Raw genomic sequence first — 26943 nt, forward strand, 5'->3', positions numbered from 1 at the left:
TATGGTTTATTACTAGTTAATGTTGATGCTTTGTCAGATAGTTTTGCCTTTGCTTCCACCGGCTTAGTCTTGTTTTAAATTTTATGTTATTTAATCCGTTTTCAAACGATTTTTTTTCACTGTATGTAGAGTTTTTCACATTCTCACACGATCGGTTTCAACCATTTGTAAATAAATGTTCCTTATTTTTAAAGCCGAGTTTCGATTATTAAACAATGGTGTTGTTTATTTTTGAATTATAATTTTATACACAACTCAACAATTCTGATATAATAAAACTTTGAAAATATACACTGATTCAAAGAAATTTAAGTCAATAATTTGCAGAAAATAAATTAACAAATATTTATTAATTAATTTATAATAGCACGCTTGAATATTTTAAGTTGAGTCTAATGCAGTTATTGAGATAAAATTTCGTGATAATTATTGGCATTTTAATAGAAAAACAGGAAATGGAATGGAAAAAGTATGAGGTTTATTTATCAAATATTATTCTAAAAGTTTTTCCTGATTCAACCAATCTTAGAATGAATAGGAATTATTTATTAAATAATATGAAGATACAAAACTGCTATAAATTATAATTGTTTATTTAAACAATTTAATTTAATTGAATTAAAAAAAATTACTTTTTTTTATTTTTTTGGAAATAATGGCTTACTTTTTTCCTTCCATTGTTTCAATCGGAATGTAATTTTACATTTATATAATGTTTTTTATCAACTTTGTTCATTATGATTCAAAAATAGAATAAAGGAAAGCTATTTGAAAATATTTGTTACTRCTGMACAATGTAATTAAACACACAAGTRAAATTTTTTGAGTTTTGTAATGACAAATAACTTTTTAAATTTAATCAAAGTAAAAARTGGCAGTTAATTTTCTGTAAAAGCATGAAAAAAACTTTAAACATTTTATTAATACACTCTAAAATGCCAAAAGTTAATTAGTTAAAAATAAAGTAGCAAGAAAAATCAATAATTGGTTTTTCTTTTGCTGAGAGCTGCAGTTTTTCAAGTAACTTACCTTCAGATTGTACATTTCCGATCACTAATATCACCAGAAACACTATGCCTAAAGGCACGCGCCTCTGTCCACTGCCGTCCATCCTCGTTGTAGTCGGCGCAACAACAACTAACGATAATTACCTCCTATTCCTTTTTATAGTCGCCAGCTCTAAGTTCAAATTTAGTCCAGATAAGAACATAATCAGTGTCGACTCTGGATTCTTTGTCCGCTGCATGGGAATGTTTTCGTCTACATCAGCAACAATCTTGGAGGGTTGCTAAGGGCGGTAGATCAACGATCTTTTTTAGGATTTCAATGAAAACTTTCCTTTTCAAACCACTTGGTGTTACATAATCAATGCTACAAGTAACGGTTGTTCTGTGGCAGCATGGTTCTCCTTGCATCATGATATATCTTCCAAAAACTTGCTGTCTTTCTTTTCCCTACATACCACTTTCAAACTCTTATGGTTCTCCAGCGATAACAAACCTCTGCGTAAGATTCTTATTTCTCATTCCTTCCTCACTTCCTTCATACATTTCACTCTCCTGGATCGTCCTTTTAAGACTTTTGCTGAAGAGTCACGATAGAGCGTGAATGTATGAGGAACATAGAGCAACCATAAGAAGAGATGAGAACAAAATGATTCAGCAGTTTATCGTTTGAATTTAAAAAATAATGTTTCTTAATGGCAACGCCTTCGTAGTATCGGTTTTTTTATTTTTAGTATAAAACAAGATAAAAGTGAACTTATGACCATTTACATTAAAATTGACCTGATAGTGTCCAAACTTTATGAAAAGGTTTTGAATATGAGTTTCTAAACTGGTTTCCCATCAGGCAGATAGTGGAGTTCGATGTCCGAATTAGAACTCAAGCTGGAGGTCAAAGTCAAAGGATATTTTCTGATTTACTTTTATAATGTTTCGATTATTATTAACTTGAATTTAAACGTATCGCAAAATGTCTTCAACATTAATTAGCGCAATTTTCTAGATTCACGTATTATACATAACAGCTTTCTGATAAAATATATCATTTATAACACTTATTTAAAATGAGACTTTTCCAGTTTACTATGCCGCCTATTGTTTGTTATACAGATGTTTTGAGCATTGCTTTGTACTGTCCTATCGAGACTTTTCCACTGTTTAAAATAGTATCGCGTCAAATGGAAAATTTTATTTAATCATATTGAAACCGTTCAGGAATTGGTTTGAAGGCATATAGTGAGCTTGTTTGAAGAAAATGTAACAAAATACGTTATCATCCCAATTAGAAATTGACCTCTGGCTTACACTGATTATTCCTTGTTTAGTTGTTACCTACAAGACATGTGTGCGATCAAGAAAACATGAGTAAATTTATTTGATTAGCAGGAAACAATTCACACGTTTACGAAAATGCTTGAAACCATACCGTTCAATATAGGTATTAACAGTATTGGCACTTAGGAGTGTGATAAGTAAACTATTTGTGTTCTTAGTTTTCTGTCAATTTTAACAGATCTGTTAGTGCAACGAAGAGCATTGTTAAATGTATTTATGGACGGATTCAGCTTAAGCAAAGTTCTTAAACAGTATATCGCGCCATAAAGTTGTTAAAGCTCAAAAATGCCTGAACCTCCATAGAAGCATTTTACAAAACTTTAAAAAATTGTCCATTCGTGTAACAACTTGTATATGAGCATGGTCAGTATCAGTTATACCAAGAACGATCCCACTTGATGTTTATCCAAAATTTATTCCCACTAAAATAATGTAAATGTTTGTCTGGAGAACTTTGAGCATGGACACCAGATCAATGATCCTTAGGGACCTAATCAACCAACCCCATGTATCAATTTCATATTTATTCAATGCAAATATTTAAAACTCTACATGAGACTTAACTTGTTTTATCAATAATTATTTGCTTTGTCGAATTGACCTTTGGCTACATTGATAAATTGGTTTATTATTCTCAGATTTATCTGAATAATAAAAAATGTTGACCATGCGGATTGTTCTTACAACATGCATCACCGATCAATTTGCGAAAATGCTTGGTTTTATTCGTTATTATTAAATTCATCGTCTAATTATTGAAATTGTCTATAGTAACAACAGGATTATCTAATCGCTGAAAATGAAGACTCAGTAAGAAAATGACAGACAATTCATCAAATTATTTATATATCAGAAATATTTTCTTATGATTAATTCCACATAATTTGTGTTTAATCGGAAAGTTCACTATTGCCGACCAGAAATGCAAGGGTTGTTTACAGCCATTTCGATGTAGAGGAAATATGTTAGTTTGGTGATCTAAAAAAGCAGAAAAAATGTGTTCAATAAATCTAAATAAAGGATTGCATATAGAGCTAAGGGACTATTTGGATAACTGCATGAGAATAATGCAAACTATTGTGAAATTAATTCTTTATTTCTTTTCTATTATGGACAAAATTATTGTCTAACAATCTATCAAACTCTTTTTGAAAAGAGATCCCAGTCAATTAACTTACATCTACATCCGTAATTGAATTTACTAATTCTCTATGAAATAAATCTAAGTAAAGCCTAAAATCAAAATACTGTTTAAAAGCGTAACTAATGTTCATTCTCGCATTTTAATGTCCTCTTGGTCATTGTCCTTGTCTCCATCATAAAATTCATTCTTAGCTTCCACCATTTTATCTTCAAGATCTTGGCTGATTCTTACATCAGGGTCGTCTTCTTCTTTAATTTTCGCATCTTCCGGAATTGCTGGACCCGGTGCATCGTGCATTTGCACACTGGGCGAGTTCTGAACCATTTTTAAATTATCGTAAACAAACCTAGGCAAAAACGTGCATTAATCAACTATCTGTGCCACAAATAAAAATTGGAAAAAATAAAACACCTAATCGATAGTGGATCGAAGATACTTACTTTGTAATAGCTTCAAGGTACTGCTTACTGTTGCAATTTTCTTTCTTTGCTTTTGCATCCAGCTCTGGGTGCAAAGTGAAATCTGGTGCGAAATATTCTAGATATTCCGTGTAAGGTAATTCGTTGGAAATTTGTTCATCCACGAGAAGCGATGTTTCATAAGTCCAACAGCGAGCTACATTACGCAGAGTGTATCCACCTCCACCAACAACCAAAGTGGGTACATTTAAGCTCTTTACAAATTTGACGCATTCTCCATGACCCTTGTTACTCAGGGAGAACAATCCCAGTCTGGAAAATATGATTCTTAGAAATCAATTCAATGCTGGGTGCTGGATTCGTGATGTTCAGTCAAAATTGTCTGCATTATTGTGAACTTTTTCAATTTCCGTAAGAATTTGACCGAATTTTCTTAAGAGCTAAGAGAGCCATTTTCTTGAAAATGTATTTGTTCGGACTCCTGGTATTTTTTCAGTCAATTAAAGCTCAAATTCTGCATCGATTGCTCTATTATCTACGGTTCTATTTTTCAATCAAGAGATAATGATCCCGCAATTAGAAAATTTACTTATTTAGAGTCTAAATTAAAGTAGTAAAATTTACTAGTCTAAATTTTGGGGCAAAATATATAATAAGAGATTAAGACGGGGAGTATCAATACACTCACCGGTCGCCTGCTAGGGAATCAGCCCCACATTGCAGTACAATAGCTGTGGGCTGGTAGAACTCCATAACGTTGGAAATAACCGGCTTGAACACTTGCCAGTAGCTGGCATCATCAATTCCTTCCTTAAGTGGAACATTGACTGAGTAATATCGTCCACTTTCAGCTCCTATTTCATACATATCCCCAGTCGCTGAAGAACAGAAGAACCAAGTAATGAAAATAGTTAATGAAAAGTACGTATGTAGATACCAGGAAAGAAGTTGTTTCCATATTTATGAAAACTAACAGTCATTACGCGATCGGTAACATAAAACGCCTCTTGCACTCCATCGCCATGGTGGACATCGATGTCAATGTACAGAACTCTAGGATGGTATTTAAGTAGTTCTAAAATTCCTATGACTATGTCGTTAACATAACAAAAACCAGATGCGTCAAATTTCTTTGCATGATGAAGTCCTCCTGAAATAATTATTTAATTACCTAAGGCTTAAGCAAGAGAACAGGATCTTTTACCGGCCCAATTGATTGCAATGTCACAGTCATTATTATTCAGCTTCATAGCTCCTTCTAGAGAAGCCCCGGTGTACATTGAGCAAAACTCAAACAGGCCATAAAATACTGGACAATCATCACCTACATTGTAATTACTTAGTTGTTTGGTAAAGGAGGACATATTTTGTGGAGTCACCTTTTGTAAAAAATCTAAAAATGATTGACCATCAAGTCTAAGCCTAAGATAATTGTTTGATTCTCTGACCAATATATTCATCAGTGTGAAATCTACACATGTCCTGAACAGTAGCTTGGTAGGGCCTGTAGACCTGCATGTGCTTGTGAAGTCCATAGTTTAAAACCAAACTGTTGATTACAGACAGTCGGTGTGGCTTCATGGGGTGGCCAGTGCCATAGTGGAAGTTTCCAACGTCTGGATTGAAGAAATATGAAACTCTTTGCTTGGACATTGTTACAAGGACAAGTCGGATATGTTATAATCGAGAATTTCCCTGCAAATCCAGACAAACAATAGAAATAGTGCAACCACTACTAAACGTTGAGTGATGTTAAACCGTTCGTCCATATATACTTCTAACGATTGAGGGGTACTTCTACCTACTGCTGTAAGCACTGGATCGGTAAGTAGATTTGACTTAAACAAGGTTTTTTGTGAAGTTTTTTTTTAATATAACACGAAAACAGTAAAACAATAACACAACAGTCAAGGTTAGGATACAGACGTCGTCAATGTCAATGAAATTTGTCAAAAATAAAAACGTGGTGGTTGTTCGCATTTTCATCAGTGTTGGCAGATCATTCTTATAGAATGAAGAACAATAATAATTTTAGTTTTGATATTTTGCGTTTGGTCCGCCTAATGGACATAACGTATTTAAAATGGGAATCAACATTAAAATGGTCATTTTCTAGTTAATGGACGAGCCAGCGTCAATACACAACTAAAACTGAAAGGTTTGCTTTTTGCCATAAAAGTTTTGTATTTTTAAATTAGATCAATTAATATTAAACACCATTTAGTATTTTTTAAATAAGCCGAAAAGCTATATCCGCCTCTCATAATTGCTTTGGCAACATTGGTATTTGGCATTTCCGTCAAAATATTGCATTAAAATAATAATTTGAAAGAACCTGAAGTGGTAAAAACCTTCCAATGCAATTCGTGTTTTTGTCTTTGCTGTTAGAGCAATATAAAATCAAATGCTTTATTTCAATTAAAAAGTAAAATCTTTTAAATGAACATGCTTCAGCACAAATCGCAACGCCGCTACCAATTCTTACTTTCACAACGTAAATTTTGACGGTATAATGCCAAGCTGACATTTGACATACCTTTTCTATCCCGTCGTCAATCTGTAGCTGGAGGAATTTAGCAGAATATTTTAAATCCAGTTTCGCTTAGCTAATCGGTAAGTATTATTTAAATATTTCATGGAGTTCACTAGCTGATGTTTCGGTGTGCCCAACAATCAGCGGCGTTTTCTACTGAATTAGTTATTTACGTAAATTTCCCCTCTTGTTCTTTAAGGCTGCAAAATGGCAATCCGACCAGTGTACAGGCCGGAGATCATAAAAAAGAGGACAAAGAAATTCATTAGGCATCAATCCGACCGATATGGCAAACTTAAGGTAAGTTCTGGCCTTTTACACGGAAAAAAAATTAAATCGTGTTTACGGTCCAAGATATTGAGGTTAGAGCAACGGACAAAACGTTTCGTATATGCTCTCAAGAGGTTCTCCGAAAAAGCGAAGATTTTTTTCTAATTTTCATGATGTTCTTTAGAGGAATTGGCGTAAACCAAAGGGTATCGACAACAGGGTGAGGAGGCGTTTCAAGGGACAGTATTTGATGCCCAATATTGGTTATGGTTCTGCCGCCAAGACCCGTCATATGCTGCCCACAGGGTTCAGGAAAATGCTGGTCCACAACCTTAAGGTGAGTTTAATTTGTAATCACATAAAAAAAGGTATTTCCTACGACAATTTGTAAGTTATTAATTGGGAAAACGTATCTTGGGTCGTTTTGTTGCACCTGGAGGTTTCAAGGGACCCATGTCTTGAAACGAAAAAATTGCAATTATTGCTCAGTAGTATTATCTTAGCGTATGTTAGTTTAGTAAGGAAAATAGAAAATGTATCAATAAGTTGTAATGATAACCTGGAAATTGTCAGAAACTGCCAACACTCCAAGAAATCAAATCAATAATTTCAATATTGTTCTATACTTCGGCGAATTGGAACTATTTGATAAAAGACGCACGCTAATAACATAAAATTTCCGTTGTTCGATGGACAAGTAATTAAAAAAGAATATTATCCTACCAAAAAGCTTGTCACAAACTGTATATATATTTATAAACATGATGCTTATGGTAATTTGCGCCTGAATACCTCATGTAGCAAACCAAACCACTGATTTATTTAAGTTATAACTAGAAAGGTATTGCGGTATCTGCTTGTCTCAGACTAATTTTCCATTTTTGTTCAAGGAACTTGAAGTTCTTATGATGCAAAACCGTAAATACTGCGCTGAGATCGCCCATGGTGTCTCAGCTAAGAAGAGGAAAGACATTGTTGAAAGGGCACAACAGTTAAGTATCAGGGTAACTAATGGGCACGCCAGGTTACGCAGCCAAGAAAACGAGTAGATCTTGAGACTTTGGTTAATAAAAAAAAACAAGAGAAGATTTTGTTTTATTCAGACCCGTTATTCAGTGTGAAAATTATTTCTCATTGGTAAGTACAATTTAGCTCCATGTGTACTTGCGACAGCGCCGTGTATGTCTTACATCAAATATTCCGTAATGTCCGGAAGAACCCAGAGAGATGAAAACTTTGATACTCAGTCATTTCAGATATTTTCATGTTAAATCAAAATTTTTGTATTTTTGTTCATTGTGCCGTGTGCCTTAACGGTAATTTCTTATCTGAATCAATATCTCTTATTCACATATACCGGTGCATAAATTAATAAGTATTTAAAAAATCTGTTTAATCTCTTATAAATTAAAAATACCTACTGTAATCTAACATGGGTTTAAATAAATAAAATTATTATACAGTACATAGTCACATTAAGAATACTTTTCACAATACAAGAAATAAATAATACATTTCTTGTCAAGGCAATTCTAACGGGCTTAGCTGCACTAGTCGTTAATAAAAAATTGAGAAAGTAAATTAAGGGCACCAGCTATTATGATGAATATGTGCCATACAGTTTTGATGGTTGAAAGTTTGTGGCGTTTTTTTAAGCTTGCCATTTTCAACATGTTTGGTAACATAAATACGTAAACCATCCCGCTCAAAGCTCCTGTATATCTGAAAGGTGAACATTATTGTATATTTGCGTGTCAAAAGCTACTTGGCTTACCTTATTAAAGTGCCAATTTTTGGAAGAAAGCACGCAAAAAGAACACATATAATTAACAAGCAGGCATTTAGAAACATGACTCTTCCATAAGTGAAGTCGCCGAATGTGTAATTTTTGAATATCTGATTGATGTTTCCTAAAATGTCCTTTCGTAACATGAAGGAAATTAGTGGAAACACGGTGAACAATTGAAAGAGTAGCAATATCCGAGCTATGATTGTCATCGTGTCGCTTTTACTGAAGTTATTAAAAATGTTCTAGAAAAAATGTTTCAAATAATGCTCTAGATCTAACTTAGCATTTCATACTCACATCTTCTATGCATGATTTAGCCAGCGGAAAGCTTATATAGAAAAGTATTCCTATAAACAAATACGTGAAGGTTATCAGGCCGAATGCTATAGTCAGATCTCTACCCTAGAAGGCAAATCATTTTAATCGGTTACATGTTTATTGATTTGCTTTGAAAACTCACATTGTGCTCCTGATGCCTATTGTTCCTCATTATAGAGATTATAATATTGTGGATAAAATAGCTCAACGACAACATTCCGCTGAGTGCAGAAAATGTTGATTTTAGTTGAAATTCCGCACTCCAATCGGAAATGTTAATTCCCCAGCTATATGCTTTCACAGCCACAAACATGAGTAAATACATAACACTAATTGTTCCTGAAACAAGTATAGGGTTGAAATTCAATTAAATTGTTGCAACAGACAGAGACTTACCTAAGCTATTAAATTTTGTAAAAAATGTGGGCGACTTAAAGTTTAGGACACAGAACATTATCACAGCTAAAATGACAGGAACTGTACTGTACAAATCCCATACTTTCTCAAAAAGAGATTGTGTTGCAGAAATGGGGTTTAGCAAAGCACTATGTGCCGATACATTTATTATCGTGTCTTTGAGACACAATACAGTCGCATTTGCCTCCATTGGATCCGCAGGATTTGTAAGTAAATCTAGAATAATAAAATAAGAATCTTAGTGGTGCAAAACATGGAACTGTGTAGGTGGAATTACCGTAAAGAAAATAAACCGAGTTGTAAAGGAAATTCGACATCAGGATCATATAAACTATGTCAGCTCCTAATAGTACCACTATTGAAAATATTTTCGCCAATACTTCCGCCCATTTGCCCAAGAGGTTTTGGCAAAGGTGGCTTACTTCGATATCAATGCCAGGCATACCTAAAAAACATCAGTCTGGAAACTTATAGGATGAAATATTTCAAGCACTTCGCATTTCATTTGCATTGTTAATTTTACTTCCTGCTCGCCATAAATGAATAGAGTACTAAGCACTTTATTCTGAATTCGATTTAACAAAGTGCGTTATTCATTTGTGGCTAGCAAGAATGAATTAAGTAACTATTTAGTTGCTTACCATGTTTTTCGTTCACAGTAAGTAGGAGATGGCAGGTATATAAACAAAGTGCGGCTATTAAAATGTTTATTGCTATGCCTGGGAAAAGTCCGGCCATTTGGATACCCCATGACATTGCTAATAGAGATGACCCCATTGTGGTATTCCATATTGCAAATCTGAAACAACAAATTTTTGGGTGTTTTAATTTTTAGGAAAAATATGTATAAGTTAACAAGGGTAATTGATTAGATTTTTTTAAATGGCACAATTTCAAGAGATGTTTCATCAGAAAATGATAATGAGGTCACAGTGCGTCAGTCCTTAATATGTTTGATTACTTATATAGGTTTATTGATGTTTCTTACGAACTTTTAACGTTCATTCAATATCGGAATATTATCTATATTTAATTTAAATATCTGATAGTGTTTATTTGATTTTCTAATAGGAGGTTTTTGTTTGTAGCCGAAAGATCTTTCCGTAGCCCAGTGATCACTAATTTAAAGACCTGTATGTAAGAAGTTGTGAGGCTCTAGCGATATAATACGAAATTTCTTTTGGAAAATATAAGTTTTATTTAGTATTCCGGAAACCGCTCTAAATACGTATATGAATCGTGAAGCAAATTTAATTAGATTAGTTCAATAATATACAGGTTGTCTCATTTAAAACATCCAAGTTGTTAGGACTTTTCGATTACGCAGCAACATCGCATTTCTCAAAATATTTTCGGTGTGATTTCTTCCAGATTTTCAAAGAAACTGTGCATCGTGTTCTCGGATTACGTATTTGCGATAAAATAAAATTTCTCATCTAAAACAGACCCAAATTTGGAACATTCTTTGCGACTGTAATATTTGGGTCAAGGATACCGAATATCAATTTTATAATATTGTGTCGTTAATAATTCCGTCCGCAGATTCATGGCTCCAATCATTTTGCCAACTAAACCTTGTTAATATACTGCGAAGTGCCAATAATGCTATTGGAAAAAATTACCGTTTTTTCAATATTGAACCAAACATGAAAAATTTGCATAGATCAACTATCTATTTGCTAACACAGTACTTACATAGTGACAACAGAATTGTGCGTATGTGTTTCTGAATCCTTATAATCCATAAAACCGTTAAAACTGGCTTCTCCGGATGACAATGGAGGTTTGGGCGCGTTCTGATTGGTCTGAATGTTCATCTATCAAAAATAATATAATTTCTTACAAGTTAAGAAGCAGCAATATTGAAATTCTTACCGGGTCATGTCGTATTAAATCAGCTATTCTAACGTAGCTATTGTCATTGTTATAGAAAAAGTGTTCAGCAGCAGAAACAGTCAAAACTGTAGGTTCTAAGTCTGATTCAGAATCCTGCTGGCTGAAACGAAACGTTCCGTTGCAGATCATTTTTTATTTCTTAATAACGATTTTGGCGTTATTAATTCCCAATTAATTCGTCCTATTCATTGAATGGGCTTTTACGCCATACAGACTCTTAACGTACGTGTACGAAAAACAATTTAATTAAAATTCTTTGAAAATTCCTTAGTAATTAATCGGATATCAGCGCTTGTGATTAGATAGTAAATCGCTTCATTTATAGAGCAAGCAAAAAAGAGTTAATGGGAGAGATTTGGTATCTGGGACAAAACGACACAAAAATGAAATATTTACAATACAAACATTTTTATAAAATACTTGAATAAAACATTAAGTACAAGGAAGCAGTTTTCCTTAAAATGTTACTTACTGCCTGCATTTGTTCCGTATCAAATTTGATTGTAAAGGATTAGGTGACACTAGAGTGCAATTCTCTGATTCGCTGCCCTGTTCAGATTCACTTGTGGCTCTGAAACGATTAAAGATGGACCTGAAAAAAAATGTATTCTTTAAATTTGCCATCTATGTATTTTATCAACATTAATTTAAACAATCCTGGCATTAGGTAGCACTATAATAAAACAAATAATTTGAAAGTTGTTTTTTGATCTTCGATCAAGAATTGCCATTTGATACAACACATACCAAACAAGTCAAGCACATACACGGTAAAACTTAATATTCTTTGGTCATTTTGCAATAATTGCTATATGTAAATGCACTAAAGTAATGAAACAGAACGTCGATATTATGTTTGATAAGCGCTGTTTAGTGCCTTTCAGAATGGTATTTTATTAATTTTTTTATGCTTACATTCGCATAAAAGCAGCTAGAAATTGAGAAACTTTGAAAGCAAATGGTTTTATTTTATGAAGGATTATTAACATTTGACACAATTCCATCGTAAAATATCCGCAGTTTTTGAGAAATTTGAAAACGTTCTTGTCCTAAGCTAAATTTAATTTGTTAGTTAAATTATCTTCTGCCTTCATGAATATTTGTAATGTTTTTTATTACATTTTTAAGCACAACATTGGTGTGAGTGTTAAATTTTTGCATCGAGTGAATTAATTTAATTTAAGCATCTAATATTTGGCAGTAATTGATCTTACCCAATAAAGAAACTATTCTGAACAAACAATAAAAAACCACTATTGCACTTGCAAACTAGTAGTTTCTTGCTGGCTAAGGGACTAAGAATTAATAATGCAACATTCTGACTCGACAGAAATACAGTAACAATTGATTCAGCGACAATTTTATTCCTTTATACAAAACTGTTGTACGGATAATTGGCGACTTTCAATTGCATTCCAATTATTCAAGTTATCTGGATGAGGCTGGTTGAAAATGCCCTGAAAACCGGATGAAAAAACTGGCAGGATCCAGTTGACTCCGTTATTGAACGCGTTTCTTTGATATTTTTTATATTTATAGTTATTTTGATTTATTTTCCTGACTGCGTGTAATTGTTATTATATTATTTTCTTTCCTGGGCTCCAGTCAAAGTGTGAAACAAAAATTTGTATATCATTTATTTCATTGCGTTTCGGCGAGACAATAGCGCCATCATCAGATTTTAAAATTCATACAAACTCATAATTTAAACATTACATTCATTTAGGTCTTTGCTTTCTTGTCTTCACTTTGACTGGAGCCCAAGAAAGAAAATAACAACATATATATAAGTTCTGTATTATGTTTTTATTTGTATAATTTCTCCTCTAACACAAAATGTTACGAATTGCTAGTGCGGCAAGTTTGAATATTATACAATCTTACGCTTTAATTAAGTAATTCAGTGCGATAGAACAAAGACTTATTACTTACTCAAAGCTGGAAGAAGAAGAGGTCGAAGTGGAGGATAGTAGAGGTTGTGATTCATCTGAGTCTGAATCTCGGTTTCCTCCAGCAATGATCTTCTTAAAATTTCTTACTATATCTGTAATAGAAAGGTAAAATCATAAATTTTTCTGGTAGATGGCCGGACTAAGACCGCAGATTCTATAAATGAATACAATTGTGTATTGCACGTAATGCTTTGATGCGAACCTGCGGAGTTTTTATTATTAGTGTGAAATAATAGACCGAAATAGGGCACGAAACGGGTAAACATGATTAGAGGAACCGATTTATTTCCTTGATTATAAGCGTAGGTCCTCAGAAGGTTGAAGTAGCGAGCCTTAATTTAATTAATATATTAATAAATGAATTTAAATTTTAAATCAGTAACTTATTCTACATGTGTTTTTGTGTGAAATTTAATGAGTTTCCGAGAGAGGAAAGATCGACTATGAGTTCATTGGATATTGTTTTAGGTAATGAATATTTAGAGTTTACGTTTGGGACTGACTAACAAATGCTGAACATAACAATGCAAGAACTGACTCAATACGTCCAAACCGTTTATTTTTATACATTTTGAACTGTATGCGTATTCACAAAAAATCGAACTAAAATGAATTGAATTTAATGAGTTTAAAGAATAAAATGTATGTAGAGAAAGAAAAATCTAGGTAAGGTATTACTGAAATCTGTCCATGACTTCTGTAAAAAATAGTCAATTTATTTTGTATTGCATGCTGCATGTTTAAATAGTGTAATTTTTCTTAATCAAACCTTAAATTCGTCTGCTGCAAATATCAGATAGCTCAATGAGAACAAGTACACGATGTTTTACTCTCATTTCTTCTGAGTAATTTGGATTTTTAATCGTCTGTTTGTCTTGAGCCATTCGATATACATATATATAAGTATACATTTTTTATGGCCGGTCACATTTTCCGTACGACATTTATTCAAACTTTTTTGATTCCGAAGAAGAAAATTTTGCGCGGAAAATGTGACCGACCAAAAAAATGTATACATATATGTATATCGAATGGCTCAAGGCAAACAGACGTTTAAAAATCTTTAAAAATCGAAGAAATGAGGCTATAATATCGATCTTTTTCTCTGATTTGTGGCTCATTTAAACTTTCAGCAAGAAATCATGACAGCATTTAAACACCCTGTAAAAAAAGGTTTATTTCATTTTTTGCTTCTCTTATAATTTAATTTTTTTTCCAAGAATAGAGCCATTCGATAGAAGAATTGTCCAGATCGGATCATCGATTGAGAAAATTCACCATCAAAAGTTAGAGAATATTTAAGATATGCGTTGTTGCTATTTAAACATTTTGATGAATATTGTATTTGTTGCTACAAATTTATTTTCATTTTAAGACTACAATTTTTTTGTGCTGATCATAAATCAATAATTTTGATTGATTATTTGCCTAAAATGTTTGTACTGTTTGCTTTCACATCACTTACCCCTCATTTTGAAGCACACTGATTGCAAATAAATCTCTAGACCCGACAAGACAACACTAAAGTTCTACTCGGTTGAAAAAGTTTCAGTTTTTCCACAAAACACCCTGTCATTATCACCGAACTAAACTGTGTGCACCCACGAAGACAGACTTCGACTAGAATGAATGGCTATAAAGTATAAATGGGGTTCTGTGATAAGGCAGCATAGTAAACTTCGGATATATTAAGCGACCAAGCAAGTCAAAGAACATCACTGATAAGACATCGTTGCAAGATTTAAGAAAAGCAATTTATACAATTATTGAATCTTAAGAACATTTTGCTGTGGAATGTCTAGTGTTTCCCAATTAAGGCGAGTTTTTCTCAACAGTCGAAATTTTGTTCACTTTTAGCACAACTAATGTTTATCAGCGTTGTTCCATTTACTGTAGTTGGTTCAGATTCGTCCATAGTATGGATCATTAACATTGTAGATTTCGTTTATTTGATGTTGGTAGTAACTTTTAGAAAATCATGGAGAAGGTGATTATTATATTTAATCAATTTATTGAAAACGTCCTGATCGTCGTCACCTTCTAAGTAATGTTATTTCGTCAAGACGGTACTTTTGCCTTTGACAACAATTGTAAGACCAACAGGTCAAGGAGTGTTTATTTTTATATGGTTTTTAGATGATGAAAGCCGTAATTAAATAACAGCAGACAATCAATTTACTGATATTATTTTCCACGTATCTTTTTTATCTGATTTTTTAACAACATTTTTCCGTCAATAAATCTATTGATTGACTGACGTGTACAATTCGATTTACCAATAGTGAAGACATCCAAAAGTATCATGTTTTTGATGATTTTTGTGTTAATCGTTTTTAGACACTCTGTGTATATACCTACTTATTAGTCGCATCAAGTAACTATATAATGTGAAATTTTTTTTGAAAACTTGTCTTATGCAATACTTGATTATTGTTGCATTATATTAAACTTCCGATAACCCCCAGCGACTAAAAGGACAAAACAATAATTGTTATTAATTCGTCATTGATTTGTAACTAAAACATCCAGGAATCTAGCAGAAGATGCACGTTCGCTTTAGGTAGAGTCGACTGGATTATTGTATATCTACTATGAATGGGTGGTAATTGTGCGAATCTTCTATGGTAATTTAAGCAAAAATTAATGTATCAACCCTTTATGGGAAATCTTAATAGTTTCGATTACAATGTCTCAGGCCTTTTATATCTGAAGATTAACGCAAGTTTCTAAATCAATCATAAAAATAGCATATTTTGTCCTGTTTTAATCAGGTTTATGTGTTCCGCATTTTTACTTTCTATTTTAAGCTCGACTTATGCAATACTTTGTTGATCTTGCATCCGACAAATTAACTTTTTCTAGAAAAACAATCTTATTTTCTCAATTTCTTTTTGATTCCAACCAAAACAATTTATGCATGCAATGAAGATTATGGATAACATTCTTTTGGTATTATTATACAGTTTAGAAAGACGCAGTCCTCATTTTCGGATTTTATTTTTTATATTTGTTAGCGACACGTGTGAAGACAGAAACCTTGCTCGACTATTGCAGTTTTTCCATACCTTTTAATTTTTTTTAGGGATGATTTTGCTGTTACTTAAAAAATCTAATCTGTATGATTGACCAAACACTTAATAGACAGTCTAAATAGATGTTGAATGTACGGCTTGTGAATTAGCAAGAAAAATATAATTGAAAATTTCTGCTCGGTTGTTAACTGATGGAGTTATAAATGCATCTTTGATAGCGATTTATTAGATTGGATGTTAAAACTTTCAGGAAAATATAAACATTGGTAGTGAAACGGACAGAACCAAAAAAAGGAGCGAAAGTGAACTAATATATCTTTTAAAAAGCTTAAACGAATAATGTTAATGTGTTTCGATTACATTATATTAATACATTATATTAATATAAATATTAATTATAAGAATCAGTTCGTGTCTTCACGTGTTTAGCGGTAATAACCTGTAGAATTTTAGATTTTTATAAATGGGTGAAATTTGGTTTCGAATCGAAATTTTCAGAAAACTTTCAGTAAATAGTTTAATAGAGTTCTAATAGGAAAATTCAGTTTTTCAAAATTTAATTATTTCTAGTCAGTAAATCAGGGTACGTTTCCTATAGGTTCCTTTATTGAGGAAGAAAATAAAATGTTTTCCTGTTGTTGTTGCAAGCAAAATGAAGAAAAATTGTCCACAAACTACGAGAATCACAGATTTTGCAGATTTTCATTCAGAACTGCATACAGTTAGTATAAGTCGCTTTGTATAGATGGAAGCATTTTATTTCAGTTGGAGTCGTACTATATGCAGTACAATAAGTGGTACTCCTGGTACTGGTCTGTGTGAAGGCACTTAAAGCGTAGATGGCGCATTCTGCTTTAAATTGAAAAGAAGTAATTTGCAATATCACTTTCAGGAACTTTTGCTTGACTATCGTATCATTTACGCGTAAAATGATGTTTGCAGCTGATTATAAATGAAAATTTTTAAAATTATTTTATGTTTATTCAGTAATTACTGCCTTCCGATACTGCTTTCGGACGCAAGACTCATTCTGATTGAAAATTCAAAATCTTTTTGCTTTTTTCGTTACTTTACTCGAAAACGAAGGGACGAAATTCGAAAACTTATTATAGATAAAACTGAATATTGGAAGGCATGACTCAGATATTGGAGACTATTCGACCCAAAAAAAACAATAGCCCCTGAATCAAGAGTTCGCTTTAGTATTAATGTTTAGTTAATATTAATAATAAATGTTTAATGTTAATTAAGTTAATGTATTAATTAATATTTTAGCATCTAATGCATTGGTTCCAAAGATCTGCTGCAGTGTAAAATGTAAACGAGAACCATTTAAAGAACAAATATCAGCGATTCTTATAAGCAAAGAGCATTTACATTAAATCTAGATGCGATAAATTGTCCAAATCCTTGTATGTTTCAATTTCCGGGCATCGGTCCCATATCCTGATATGCTAACGGGTCACTTTCTAACGCCATTTATTATTACATTAATTCTCAATTTAGTTCACAATGTGAATAAACTATCAAATCCAAACCGAGAACTTCATCATTCATAATACGAGGCACCCAACAACGTCCATCCATATCTTCTTGTCGAAATCTCAATTATTATTCAAACGTTCCGTTGACCAAATTTCCTTAAAAGGTCTAACGAAAATAGCGATCGGGGCCCGTTTCATTTCTGTTCTATAAACTTCAACTCTCGGTTTGAAGGCGAAGAAGAAAAAAAACTGCTTATTTATTCGTAGTTATTCAATCGAAAAAATTATGTTTCTTTAATTTCTTTTGTTAAGTAGGTCGCCGGTCTGGCCGAGCTATGCGGATTATTTCAAAGTCATCGGCTCGATCGACAAAAACCATGTGGGAAGGGACACATTTACTAATGCAAATATTGTATCAGACGCATTCTAAATTCAAAACCATCGGTAGGAAGCGTTACCAGATCGATCTAAATAGATAAAAATGACTACATTTCTATGCTCCGTTCGAACGGTTCAAATTTGAATATTGAACAGATCGAACACAACCGTCAGAAGCTGTTAGTAATTTCGAACATTAACGACAAGCGGATTGTTGATTTAGTTAATTTTTTCACTGCATTTTTACTTGCTCTTGCTTCCGAAAATTTATTTTTTGATATCCATTCACGTTCAAACCTCCATGAAATATTCTAAAATAAAATACATTTATGACTCCACAACAAATGAACCATTTCAATTGCAAATGTATCGGAAAATTGCTTCGTACTGCCAATTTCTGGACTCGTTTCAACTCGTCAGAAATAAAGAACTTTTCTCGCTTTGATATTTCGCACTTCTATCAATTCCTCAACTGTTACCGTCAAGTATAACGGACGGAATGATATTAAGTGACAATTTCTTGCAAATATTACAACAGTTACTTTAAATTTATTGAAGCGATGAGGATTTCTTTACACGTTTACAGGTCACGATTGATTTACAACCAGAAGGATTACTTAGTACGATTTTGTTGTTTTAGCATTGTTTCTAGGTTTGACAATAGTTTCTACAATAAAAGCACCAAAAAACTAACGATTCAGAAAAACTGACCACAATATGAATATTAAAGACCAGAAGTTACAAGTCAGTTCAATTATCAGGAACTGAGGAATCATAAATTGCGAATCAGGAAGTTGAATAAAACCAGGACAATATGAATTGCCAACAGAAACATTTACTCAATCAATAACTCCATGAATACGCCGCGAACAATATTGTACTTTGAAAGACAGTTAGAAAATTGAGATTGTATTTGATTAATCCGATTATTAATTATTTGGTTAATGCAGGAAGTTAAAAAAACGATTAAAGTTCAAATAACCGTGGTTCTGACGAGTTATATTTAGTAGCAGAAAAGAAAATTTTAACATAAAATAATGGAAATTTGAGACGAATCGAATTGAAACCAACAAGAATTTTCAAGATTTTCATTTGCTGGACAAAGAAGATAATTTCCGTTGGGGAAATCGAAGAAAATTTTGATAATACAGTTTTTTCTCTAATTAAAACGGGCATTTTGATGTTTGAATTAACTTACTCGTATATTAGCAGAATCGTGAGCAGACTGGAAGATATTCTGATTAAAGCTGAAAAAAAAGTCTGTTTTTTCGCAAAAGATTGCAAAGTAAATCGGATGAAATGGTTTCGTTAGAATTGCAACAAAAGCAGAAAAACTTCAAGTTAAAACATCTCAGAATGGAAAAACTGAAGAGGAAAAGAAACAAACAATAAAAGAAGAAACGGAAGGAAGGCATTTTGGTAGAGAAATCCGCTCAATTTTTACAGGTGCTTTTAAAATTAAATTTTTATGGCTTTTTAGTTAAGCTAAAAGCATGAGTTAGACTAGGCCTGGGTAACTCAGTTAATTTTTAGGAGTTTGGTGCGCCAACCCAACGCAGTGGCGCAGTAACTCAGTTCCGTTGCTGGGAAAATGTTGAAGACTTTTTTTACATTTTTTTAATTTATTTTAATGGCCATTTGTTAATAATATTTTAAAAATGTCTTCAAATTTCAGAATTTTTCAGTTTTTGCCAAGTTACTCTTTCTTCTAAATGCTCAATTTTCTAAAGTTTCACTTAAAAATACTGACAATCTTAAGGCATTTTCCGCGAAAAATTATGAAATAAATTTCGAATCCTTCGTCGCTTTGTAAAAAGTTTTGAATCCCCGTCCAGCTTCGAATTTGGAACAAAATTCAAACAATTTTCTATCAAAAAACGAACACAAGTTTATAACAGATTATTTCGAAATCTCGTTAATTTCTTCTGAAGACTGTAGAATTTGTTAAAAAATATGGTTTTTTAGATTTGACTGAATTTTTTTTGCTTTACTTTCTACTCAAAAACGCGTTTCGACAGACAGGAGTTTCACTTAAAAACACTGACGATCTGGAGGACTTTTACGCGAAAAAGTACAATATAAATTTATAGCTTTGTAAAAAATGAACAAAAATGTTTTCCAGTGTCGAATTCGGAACAAAAACAAAAATAAATTCATACCGTTTTTTTCCGAAAACCATTAGGGTTTTCTCCAAAACCGACCACAAAACTAAAAGTTTTTAATCGAAAACGGAAAATTTTCTGATGGTTTTCTTCTTTTTTGGCAATAATAGGGTGTTTTCAGTTAAAAATGACAAAGATAATTTTGCTAGAAAATTCGCCCCGTTCATCGGTTTACAGGGAACTTTAGAAAACCTTTTTCAGTTTTTTACCGAAAGTATTTACACTCTTAAAATTCTTAAAAAAAGGACCAATCAGCAAAAATTCGCCTTCCTCATTCCTCTGAAGATTTCTAAAGTTCCTTTAAATTTTCAGGTCCCAGTTTTAACAGTTTCTATTAAGCAATTCTTTCTACGCAAAAATCGCATTATTTTTTAGTTTTACTTAAAATACTGGTAATCTTCAGGTATTTTCTGTGAAAAATTATAAGATAAATTTTATTGGAACACTCGCCTCCTTAACCGCTTTGCAAACAGGTTTGGAAAACTTTTTGCAGCTTCAAATTATTGACAAAACCTTAATAATTGTTTCTAGGTCTTTTTCAAAAAATATTTCCCCAAACTGAAAAAACGAAAGTTTAGAATCATTTATTTAGAAAACTCTTGGAAACTGGAGTTTCTTTACTGTTAGGTCAATATTTCTAAACAACACTGGCTCTAAACAGAAAAACCGTATTTTTCCTAAAGTTTTACTGTAAAATACTTGTAAACTTAATCTTTTATGCAAAAGAATGAAGAGATCCATTTTACAAGAAAACTGGTCGACTTTCTTTGGACTCAATTCTGTTGCTGGGAAAACCTAGATTACTTTTTTTTAGTTGTTTTAACCGTTTTTTGAATGTGAAACTTCCAGTCTCGGTTTAACAAATTAATTATAACTCATTAACCGATTCTTTTAATTAATGTTTTAATTTGTGCATGAAATAAGGAATAGAATGAAACGAGGATCGCCACAATAAAAAAAAAAAAATTGAAAATTTAAACATTAAAGAATGATAAAACTGGGGAGAACCCAAAAGAAGCCAACAGGAATTGACAAGGTAACATTTTCGTAGAAAAAAATCGATAAATTTTACCGAGAAAAACCAACCCGAGACGTTGAGGAATTGGAAGAATACTAACTTCCAGAGATTCATATTAAAGTTACAAAGTTCTGATCCATAAAAGCCATTTCTTTTGTCGCAAAAAGAATAAATCGGATAAATGAATGCATTGGAAATTAATTTTAGAAGGAACTAAAAGTTTTGTTTCGAAGCAAGTGAAGTCAAATGTATTTGGAGCAATCACTCCTTTCAGCCGAGAATAGATTCAGTAACAATTTTACATACACTATCTGCTAATTTGTCGAGTTCCTTTCATTTTACGTTTATAAAGCGATATTATTTGTTGCTTTCTCAAACAGTATCAACGCTTTAAAGAAAAGAAATAGTGCAATCGAAACAAACGGAAAATTGTTCTTCAAATTCCTGGTAAAGAAGTTAACGCCAAAGGAAAATAATAATAATAAAAAATACGCTTTCCAGGTAATTCTTTAGAAGTATTGTGAGAACAGCTCGTCCTTCCGACACATGTCTGATCAGACACGAATAGCCACATACGCAAAATAATGTAACTGAAATTTAAATATTGTCACAACACGTAGGTTAGGTCCTGCGAAAGGACGTACGTGAGAAAATATTATAATAGTGTCCCGAGACACATACCAAATTAGTTTCGTTTTATGAGTCGTTGTTCCAGGACAGGGCTTGGCTTCCAAACACTTTTTTCCCGAACTTTTAGACATATTTTTTAAATGTGATCATTTTCATGTTGGACTGTTCGTTTTCATTTGCTGTGGGAAATTGCTGCTCTCAAATATCCAAAACCATCTTAAAGCTAATCGTTTAGCAGTGCTTTTTACCAAATTTTATTAGTTCTTTTAGACGAATCGAAAAACGCACAACTACGGATCTGATCGATTTACTGCTTAACCGCTGATCCCATTGATTGATATTCATTCACTTTCCCACGAGCCGCCAGGATACTAATTCGAACTTCAGGCGAATAAAACTATTTGCAGATATAACGTGTAAATCAAGCAAAATGAATAACAGATTTAGGAAAAAACGATGCAATTAAATTGAACTTTTAAATTGACTATGACTTGCAGTTTGCACCGTTGTCTTAAGGGTGATTTTTAGAAATGTTTTGCCCTCAATTAATATCCCCGAATCTTTTTGTGTGTGGTTTTCATAAAATAATCTGAAAAAGCATCATCCCCTAGCATCTCAGATTTAAACTTTTAATTTTAGAGAGCTGGATAAAAATATAACTAGGCAATTATGGCAGATAGAAGAAAACCAATTAGAGACCTGAAAAGTTCGTGTTAAAATCAGGTTAAAAAACGTATCAAAAGCCGTAGAAATAGCAAAGTCTGAACTTGACAAAGGACAAAACAGAAGGGCAAAAAAACAAATACAAATTAGCCGTATTCAAATCTCAATCGCATTTTTCAAGGTAAATCACTAACGCAAATTTCTTTGGTGGTATTTCCCTTCAAATCGCTGATATTTCAGACTTTACCGAATAAGTTTCAATTTCGCTTTGCAAAAACCGATATTTTATTAACAATGCAGAACGTCAACTTTAGCTATGGTTCATGAACTTGCACTCTGGAATATCAATCACATTGTGACGCTCTAACGTTCGAATTCGAATTGATGAATAAATAGAATCGAAAACAGAAAATGTAAATACATTTAAATTACTTTATTTAAGTTAAAAGTAATGGTACAATGAGTGTGGTCTGAGGATTTACAGCCGGTCATCCGATTTGAACTTTTTCATCGAGTTACAGCTCTATTCTTGGGCAAAATTTAAGTTACAAGATAGCAAAAAATTGAATAAACATATTCCGCAGAGTATTTAAATAGTGTCAAGTTTTCTTGAGCAAAGTTTACGTCGCTTAGCTCAGACAGATAAAAAGTATACGATGTTATGGTCTTCCTTAATCGTCGGTTTATCTTGAGCCATTCGAGAGATATACATTTTTTACGAGTTAACAGGAAAATTAGGGCAGATTGAAAATTTGAACAGGGTTTTCCATTTTGTTGTTTAAATTGATGTTATTGAACACGAACACCACAAAATATCTTCTATTCTAAAGCTCATTGTTTTATTTATCTTCAAATAAAACCTCAAAAAACTATAACCCAAATGTAACAGTGCGACATTTCGGTTTGCAACGGACTTTGCCTGTATTGTATGTTTACCTCATCGGACTTTTCTTGTTAAAACATAATAAAAGCGCAGAATAGCCGAATGTAAATCAAATCCTAAAACAATAAAGGCCTGTTTACACATGGCGAGATAAGTTTGGTATTTTCTCACTCGGCTGACAAATTTAACGTTGTTTCCTCATTGTTTGCACGAGATTTGTGTGCACAGATCATTACGTCGTTATGGTACAGTCTTAATATTGACTTGGTTGTCAACTCTGCTTGCCCAAACAAAGAACAAACGAAGACCGTGTGTTGTACCAGCCGAATTATTTACAACTCTTGGTACTCACTCGGGGTTTGCTCGCTTTTCAATGGCTTTTTATTATAATTTAATTATTTTTATTTCACTGAATAATTCAGTCTTACTCGAATCCACCCCGAGTGGTTGAATTTGCAAGCGAACTAATGTCTCTGTGTGAAAATGCAATTCTACATTTTGGGGCTTGAAACTCCATAACGGCTCTTTCCTTCCGATCATATCACCACTATTACCTTCAATCTCTATATTTTCAAGTCATGTTAGTGAGAGAATTAAAATTTGCAATTCATGAAAAACAACCTGCTCGGTCTTTCAGGAAGTTTTGTTTGCTCTATAGACCTGATTCGACCATCATTTTCATTGAGCATAAAGATGTCTTCAATTTCAAATCAACGGCGTAAATTTTGTAGTTTCTCTTTCTTTGTACTTTTATCGGCTTCTTTAAATCATTTTTTTGGAATTTGTTTTTTGGAAAATAATTGTTACCGCCGATGCTTTTTGATAAAAAGCCGGTTGTCTTTTTCTATGTATGCCGGAGAACTCTTCTTGCGACAAAATTTAGGATTTCTATTAGACTGTTTTCCGACATGTTTAGACACTTTAATCTAAAGCGAGGCGGTTTATCTGATGCTAAAGTTCCTGAAGCAAATGATGAGCCATCCTGTATTTAACTCTTAAACGAAAACAACTTTCATTGCAGACCATTCTTCGCACGTAACGATTGCTAGATAAAACATTATTGAATTAATAAAGAAAGAATTGATAGAATTAGACAACTAATAAAAAATATAGTGAAGACTACACGTAGAGGCTTGGGAAAAGCTCCACGAAAACTGTTGTTTTTATCAATTAAGAATGATTCTCATAAAATACACTCGTTTCCTTAACTTTTTAGCTCACTTTTTATCCATCGATTTAATCGGGTAGGGTCAAGCCTCATTATTCATTATTCAAATGCGAATCTACACCATTTGAAACTGATTTTAAGTTCGAACATTTTATTCCGCTAACGGCTGAAAGTGACCAGAAACAAATAGCATTTACTGAATGGTCAAACCAATCCTAAAAATATTAGATGAAATTATCGAATATTCGGTTTCGTTCTGATTATTTTCGAAGTGTATTTGAGAAGGGCATTTTATCGCACAATCTTTTGCTGTTTCCGAAAACTCCAATGATCTGAATGAATCTTCAAATTCGTTCCAAATTGCATATACAGAGGTGGCAATTGAATGGAAGGAATTTAAAAACATTAAGTGGCACAAGGAAATAGTTGTAAAGCGAGCATTAAAAACAGTGAAAACCACTCGAATCAAATAATGAAATTTTTAGAAACAGTTGTTAACTGTATTCGCGTGTCTTCGACCGTGAGTTATTATTCAAAATTGCTTGTTTTTTTCCACACCTTAATTTTTTTAATGAGGAGGTTCTCGAATTAAATTTCTGGCTTCTGGAGTCGTCAAAACTAATTTTTAGTCAAACTAATTACAATAAACAAATTCCGCTAGTGATAAAATGGAAATAGCTCCACTAATGAAGAATAGTGCGGTTTCCGCGCTAATGTTACTGAAATTATTGGCTAAATGCAGGAAAACTTTAGACTTTAGACTTAAAGATTTATTTGCATCTTCAAAATACAGTATTCATTTAAACATGATATCTTGCTTGTTTGGCTATGAGAATACGGTGGCCATAAGAAATGAGTAAAAGAGACAAAACAGAGACAAACAGACAGTTAAAGTAAAGTGGAAAACAAATGAGATTTTTCCAAACAGCCTTAACCCAGTCCACTAGTAGTTATAGGTTGAAGCTTAGTTATAAGCGTAGTTATAGGTTGAGCCTCTAGTTATAGGTTGAAAGTTTGCAACTGTGAAATTTTTTGTGTGACAAACATTCATAGGTTTAACACGTAAACATTCTGTAAATGCGTGGACAATTCTACCAAACAACATAAAAACAAACGAAACATCTAGATAAAAACAGCAATTAAACAGGAACTGCACATTTGCAATAGTGTTACCCATTATCATACCGTATTTAAACAGCCACTTTAAGCATCCACATACAAATGGCATTGACAGTATCTAATATTTCCTTAATTAATGTTAGATTAAAATAATCCGAACATTGTAAGCGGTACCAGAGCTATTTACTGGAACGTTTAAGCTACACGCGGTTAGCGAACTGGCCGGCATTTGAGTTCTGCGTATTAAATTATAATCAAATTATAGGAATCATTACAAAATTAAATAAAACGATACGTTTCTGCTGCATTCGTGCATTTTCCCGATATGTGGTTCGAGTCATAAAATTCCACTGGATGTTCTTGCTGCTGCTGCTGCTGTTGCTGCTGCTTAAGAAACATCTGCGTGATACTTTTATGATTTCCATAGGAATTTATTCTGTTTGAAAATGGATGCAGATTAATTAGTGACAATATATTATAAAATGCTGATGGTAAATAAATCATTTTTAGAATAGGAGGAATTGGAAAATTGCACACAACAATGGTAGAATAAAGTGCATGTAGAGAGGGTTATTGATTGAACTTTGGCCACCCCGTTTTTGCATCTAATTTGCAATTTGGAGAAAAATATTCAATACAAAAGTTGTAGATATTAGGGTCTAGATTATTTTAAGATAATATCAATTGATACAGGGTGTCTCAAATTTAAGTGGCAGACCAAACATCTTTTTTTTAAATGGAGTGCCGTAATTTTTATTGCATATTCGAACTATTCGCACAATAGGGTGTATCAAAAATTCCTACAAACTGAACATTAATCTATGGTAATACATACATGTGAAAGATTAAATAAGTTTATACGATCTATCTATTGCTATTTTGTTAAACATTTATTAATCAAATTAAGCAAAAATTCAAATTATTCAGGAATCTCTAAAACGCAATGCTATTGGTTGTGACGTCTCTGGTCATATAAATGGCGGATTGTTTACGTTCTGTGCATAGTGTCCAGTTGTGTGGTTGAGTTTCATTAATTATTGTGTGGATTTAAATATTTTTTTGTGTTAAACAAAAAAATGGCTTCAGAAGGATTCCTTAAAGCGTCAACAAACGATTTACCATGTGCTCATAAATATGTGTTATGGTTACCGAATTTCTAAAAAACGACAAACGCTTTAATTCATTCGAATTTAAGGGTCTCAAAGCAGCAGCGTAAGTAAAAATCCGTAAATTTATTATTAGTTACTCTCTCCTTAATATACTAATCTGTCTGTATTGGTTTAAATTAGGTAAATAATATATATAATTTCACTTATTCAACTTAACCTA

General features: G+C 32.7%; 4 protein-coding genes across 4 annotated transcripts in view; 1 reads left to right on the forward strand and 3 right to left on the reverse strand.

The window, feature by feature from the left end:
• LOC109546781 (apolipophorins) overlaps positions 1-1153 on the reverse strand; it is a gene marked incomplete in the record, with an annotated part of 23505 nt that extends 22352 nt beyond the window's left edge. Inside the window, 1 exon segment of the mRNA XM_048665797.1 lies at positions 1030-1153. Within this exon segment, the coding sequence (XP_048521754.1) occupies positions 1030-1111 (82 nt within the window).
• Positions 1154-3416: 2263 nt separating this feature from the next.
• Positions 3417-5825, reverse strand: LOC109546784 (histone deacetylase 3). The gene is made up of 7 exons (XM_048665799.1): positions 5708-5825; positions 5351-5597; positions 5107-5295; positions 4840-5052; positions 4591-4780; positions 3924-4214; positions 3417-3829 (listed from the first exon to the last, which is right to left on the reverse strand). The coding sequence occupies exons 2-7, from the start codon at positions 5553-5555 to the stop codon at positions 3610-3612; spliced, it is 1308 nt and encodes a 435-aa protein (XP_048521756.1). The 5' UTR covers positions 5556-5597; positions 5708-5825; the 3' UTR covers positions 3417-3609.
• Positions 5826-6406: 581 nt separating this feature from the next.
• On the forward strand, positions 6407-7791 carry LOC109546785 (60S ribosomal protein L32). Its single transcript, XM_019917897.2, has 4 exons — positions 6407-6515; positions 6635-6735; positions 6890-7042; positions 7596-7791. The coding sequence occupies exons 2-4, from the start codon at positions 6643-6645 to the stop codon at positions 7752-7754; spliced, it is 405 nt and encodes a 134-aa protein (XP_019773456.1). The 5' UTR covers positions 6407-6515; positions 6635-6642; the 3' UTR covers positions 7755-7791.
• LOC109546783 (sodium-coupled neutral amino acid transporter 9) lies at positions 7788-15033 on the reverse strand. Its single transcript, XM_019917894.2, has 12 exons — positions 14543-15033; positions 13058-13169; positions 11598-11717; positions 11105-11225; positions 10925-11046; positions 9871-10028; positions 9507-9674; positions 9209-9445; positions 8955-9151; positions 8792-8896; positions 8480-8736; positions 7788-8427 (listed from the first exon to the last, which is right to left on the reverse strand). Exons 1-12 carry the CDS (start codon positions 14547-14549, stop codon positions 8256-8258), a joined length of 1776 nt encoding a protein of 591 aa, XP_019773453.2. The 5' UTR covers positions 14550-15033; the 3' UTR covers positions 7788-8255.
• Between the last annotated feature and the right edge of the window lie 11910 nt (positions 15034-26943).

The sequence above is a fragment of the Dendroctonus ponderosae genome, unplaced genomic scaffold, assembly GCF_020466585.1.
Source record: "Dendroctonus ponderosae isolate FM_Combo_2020 unplaced genomic scaffold, Dpon_F_20191213v2 Dpon_F_20191213_4, whole genome shotgun sequence".
NCBI classification, from domain to species: domain Eukaryota; kingdom Metazoa; phylum Arthropoda; class Insecta; order Coleoptera; family Curculionidae; genus Dendroctonus; species Dendroctonus ponderosae.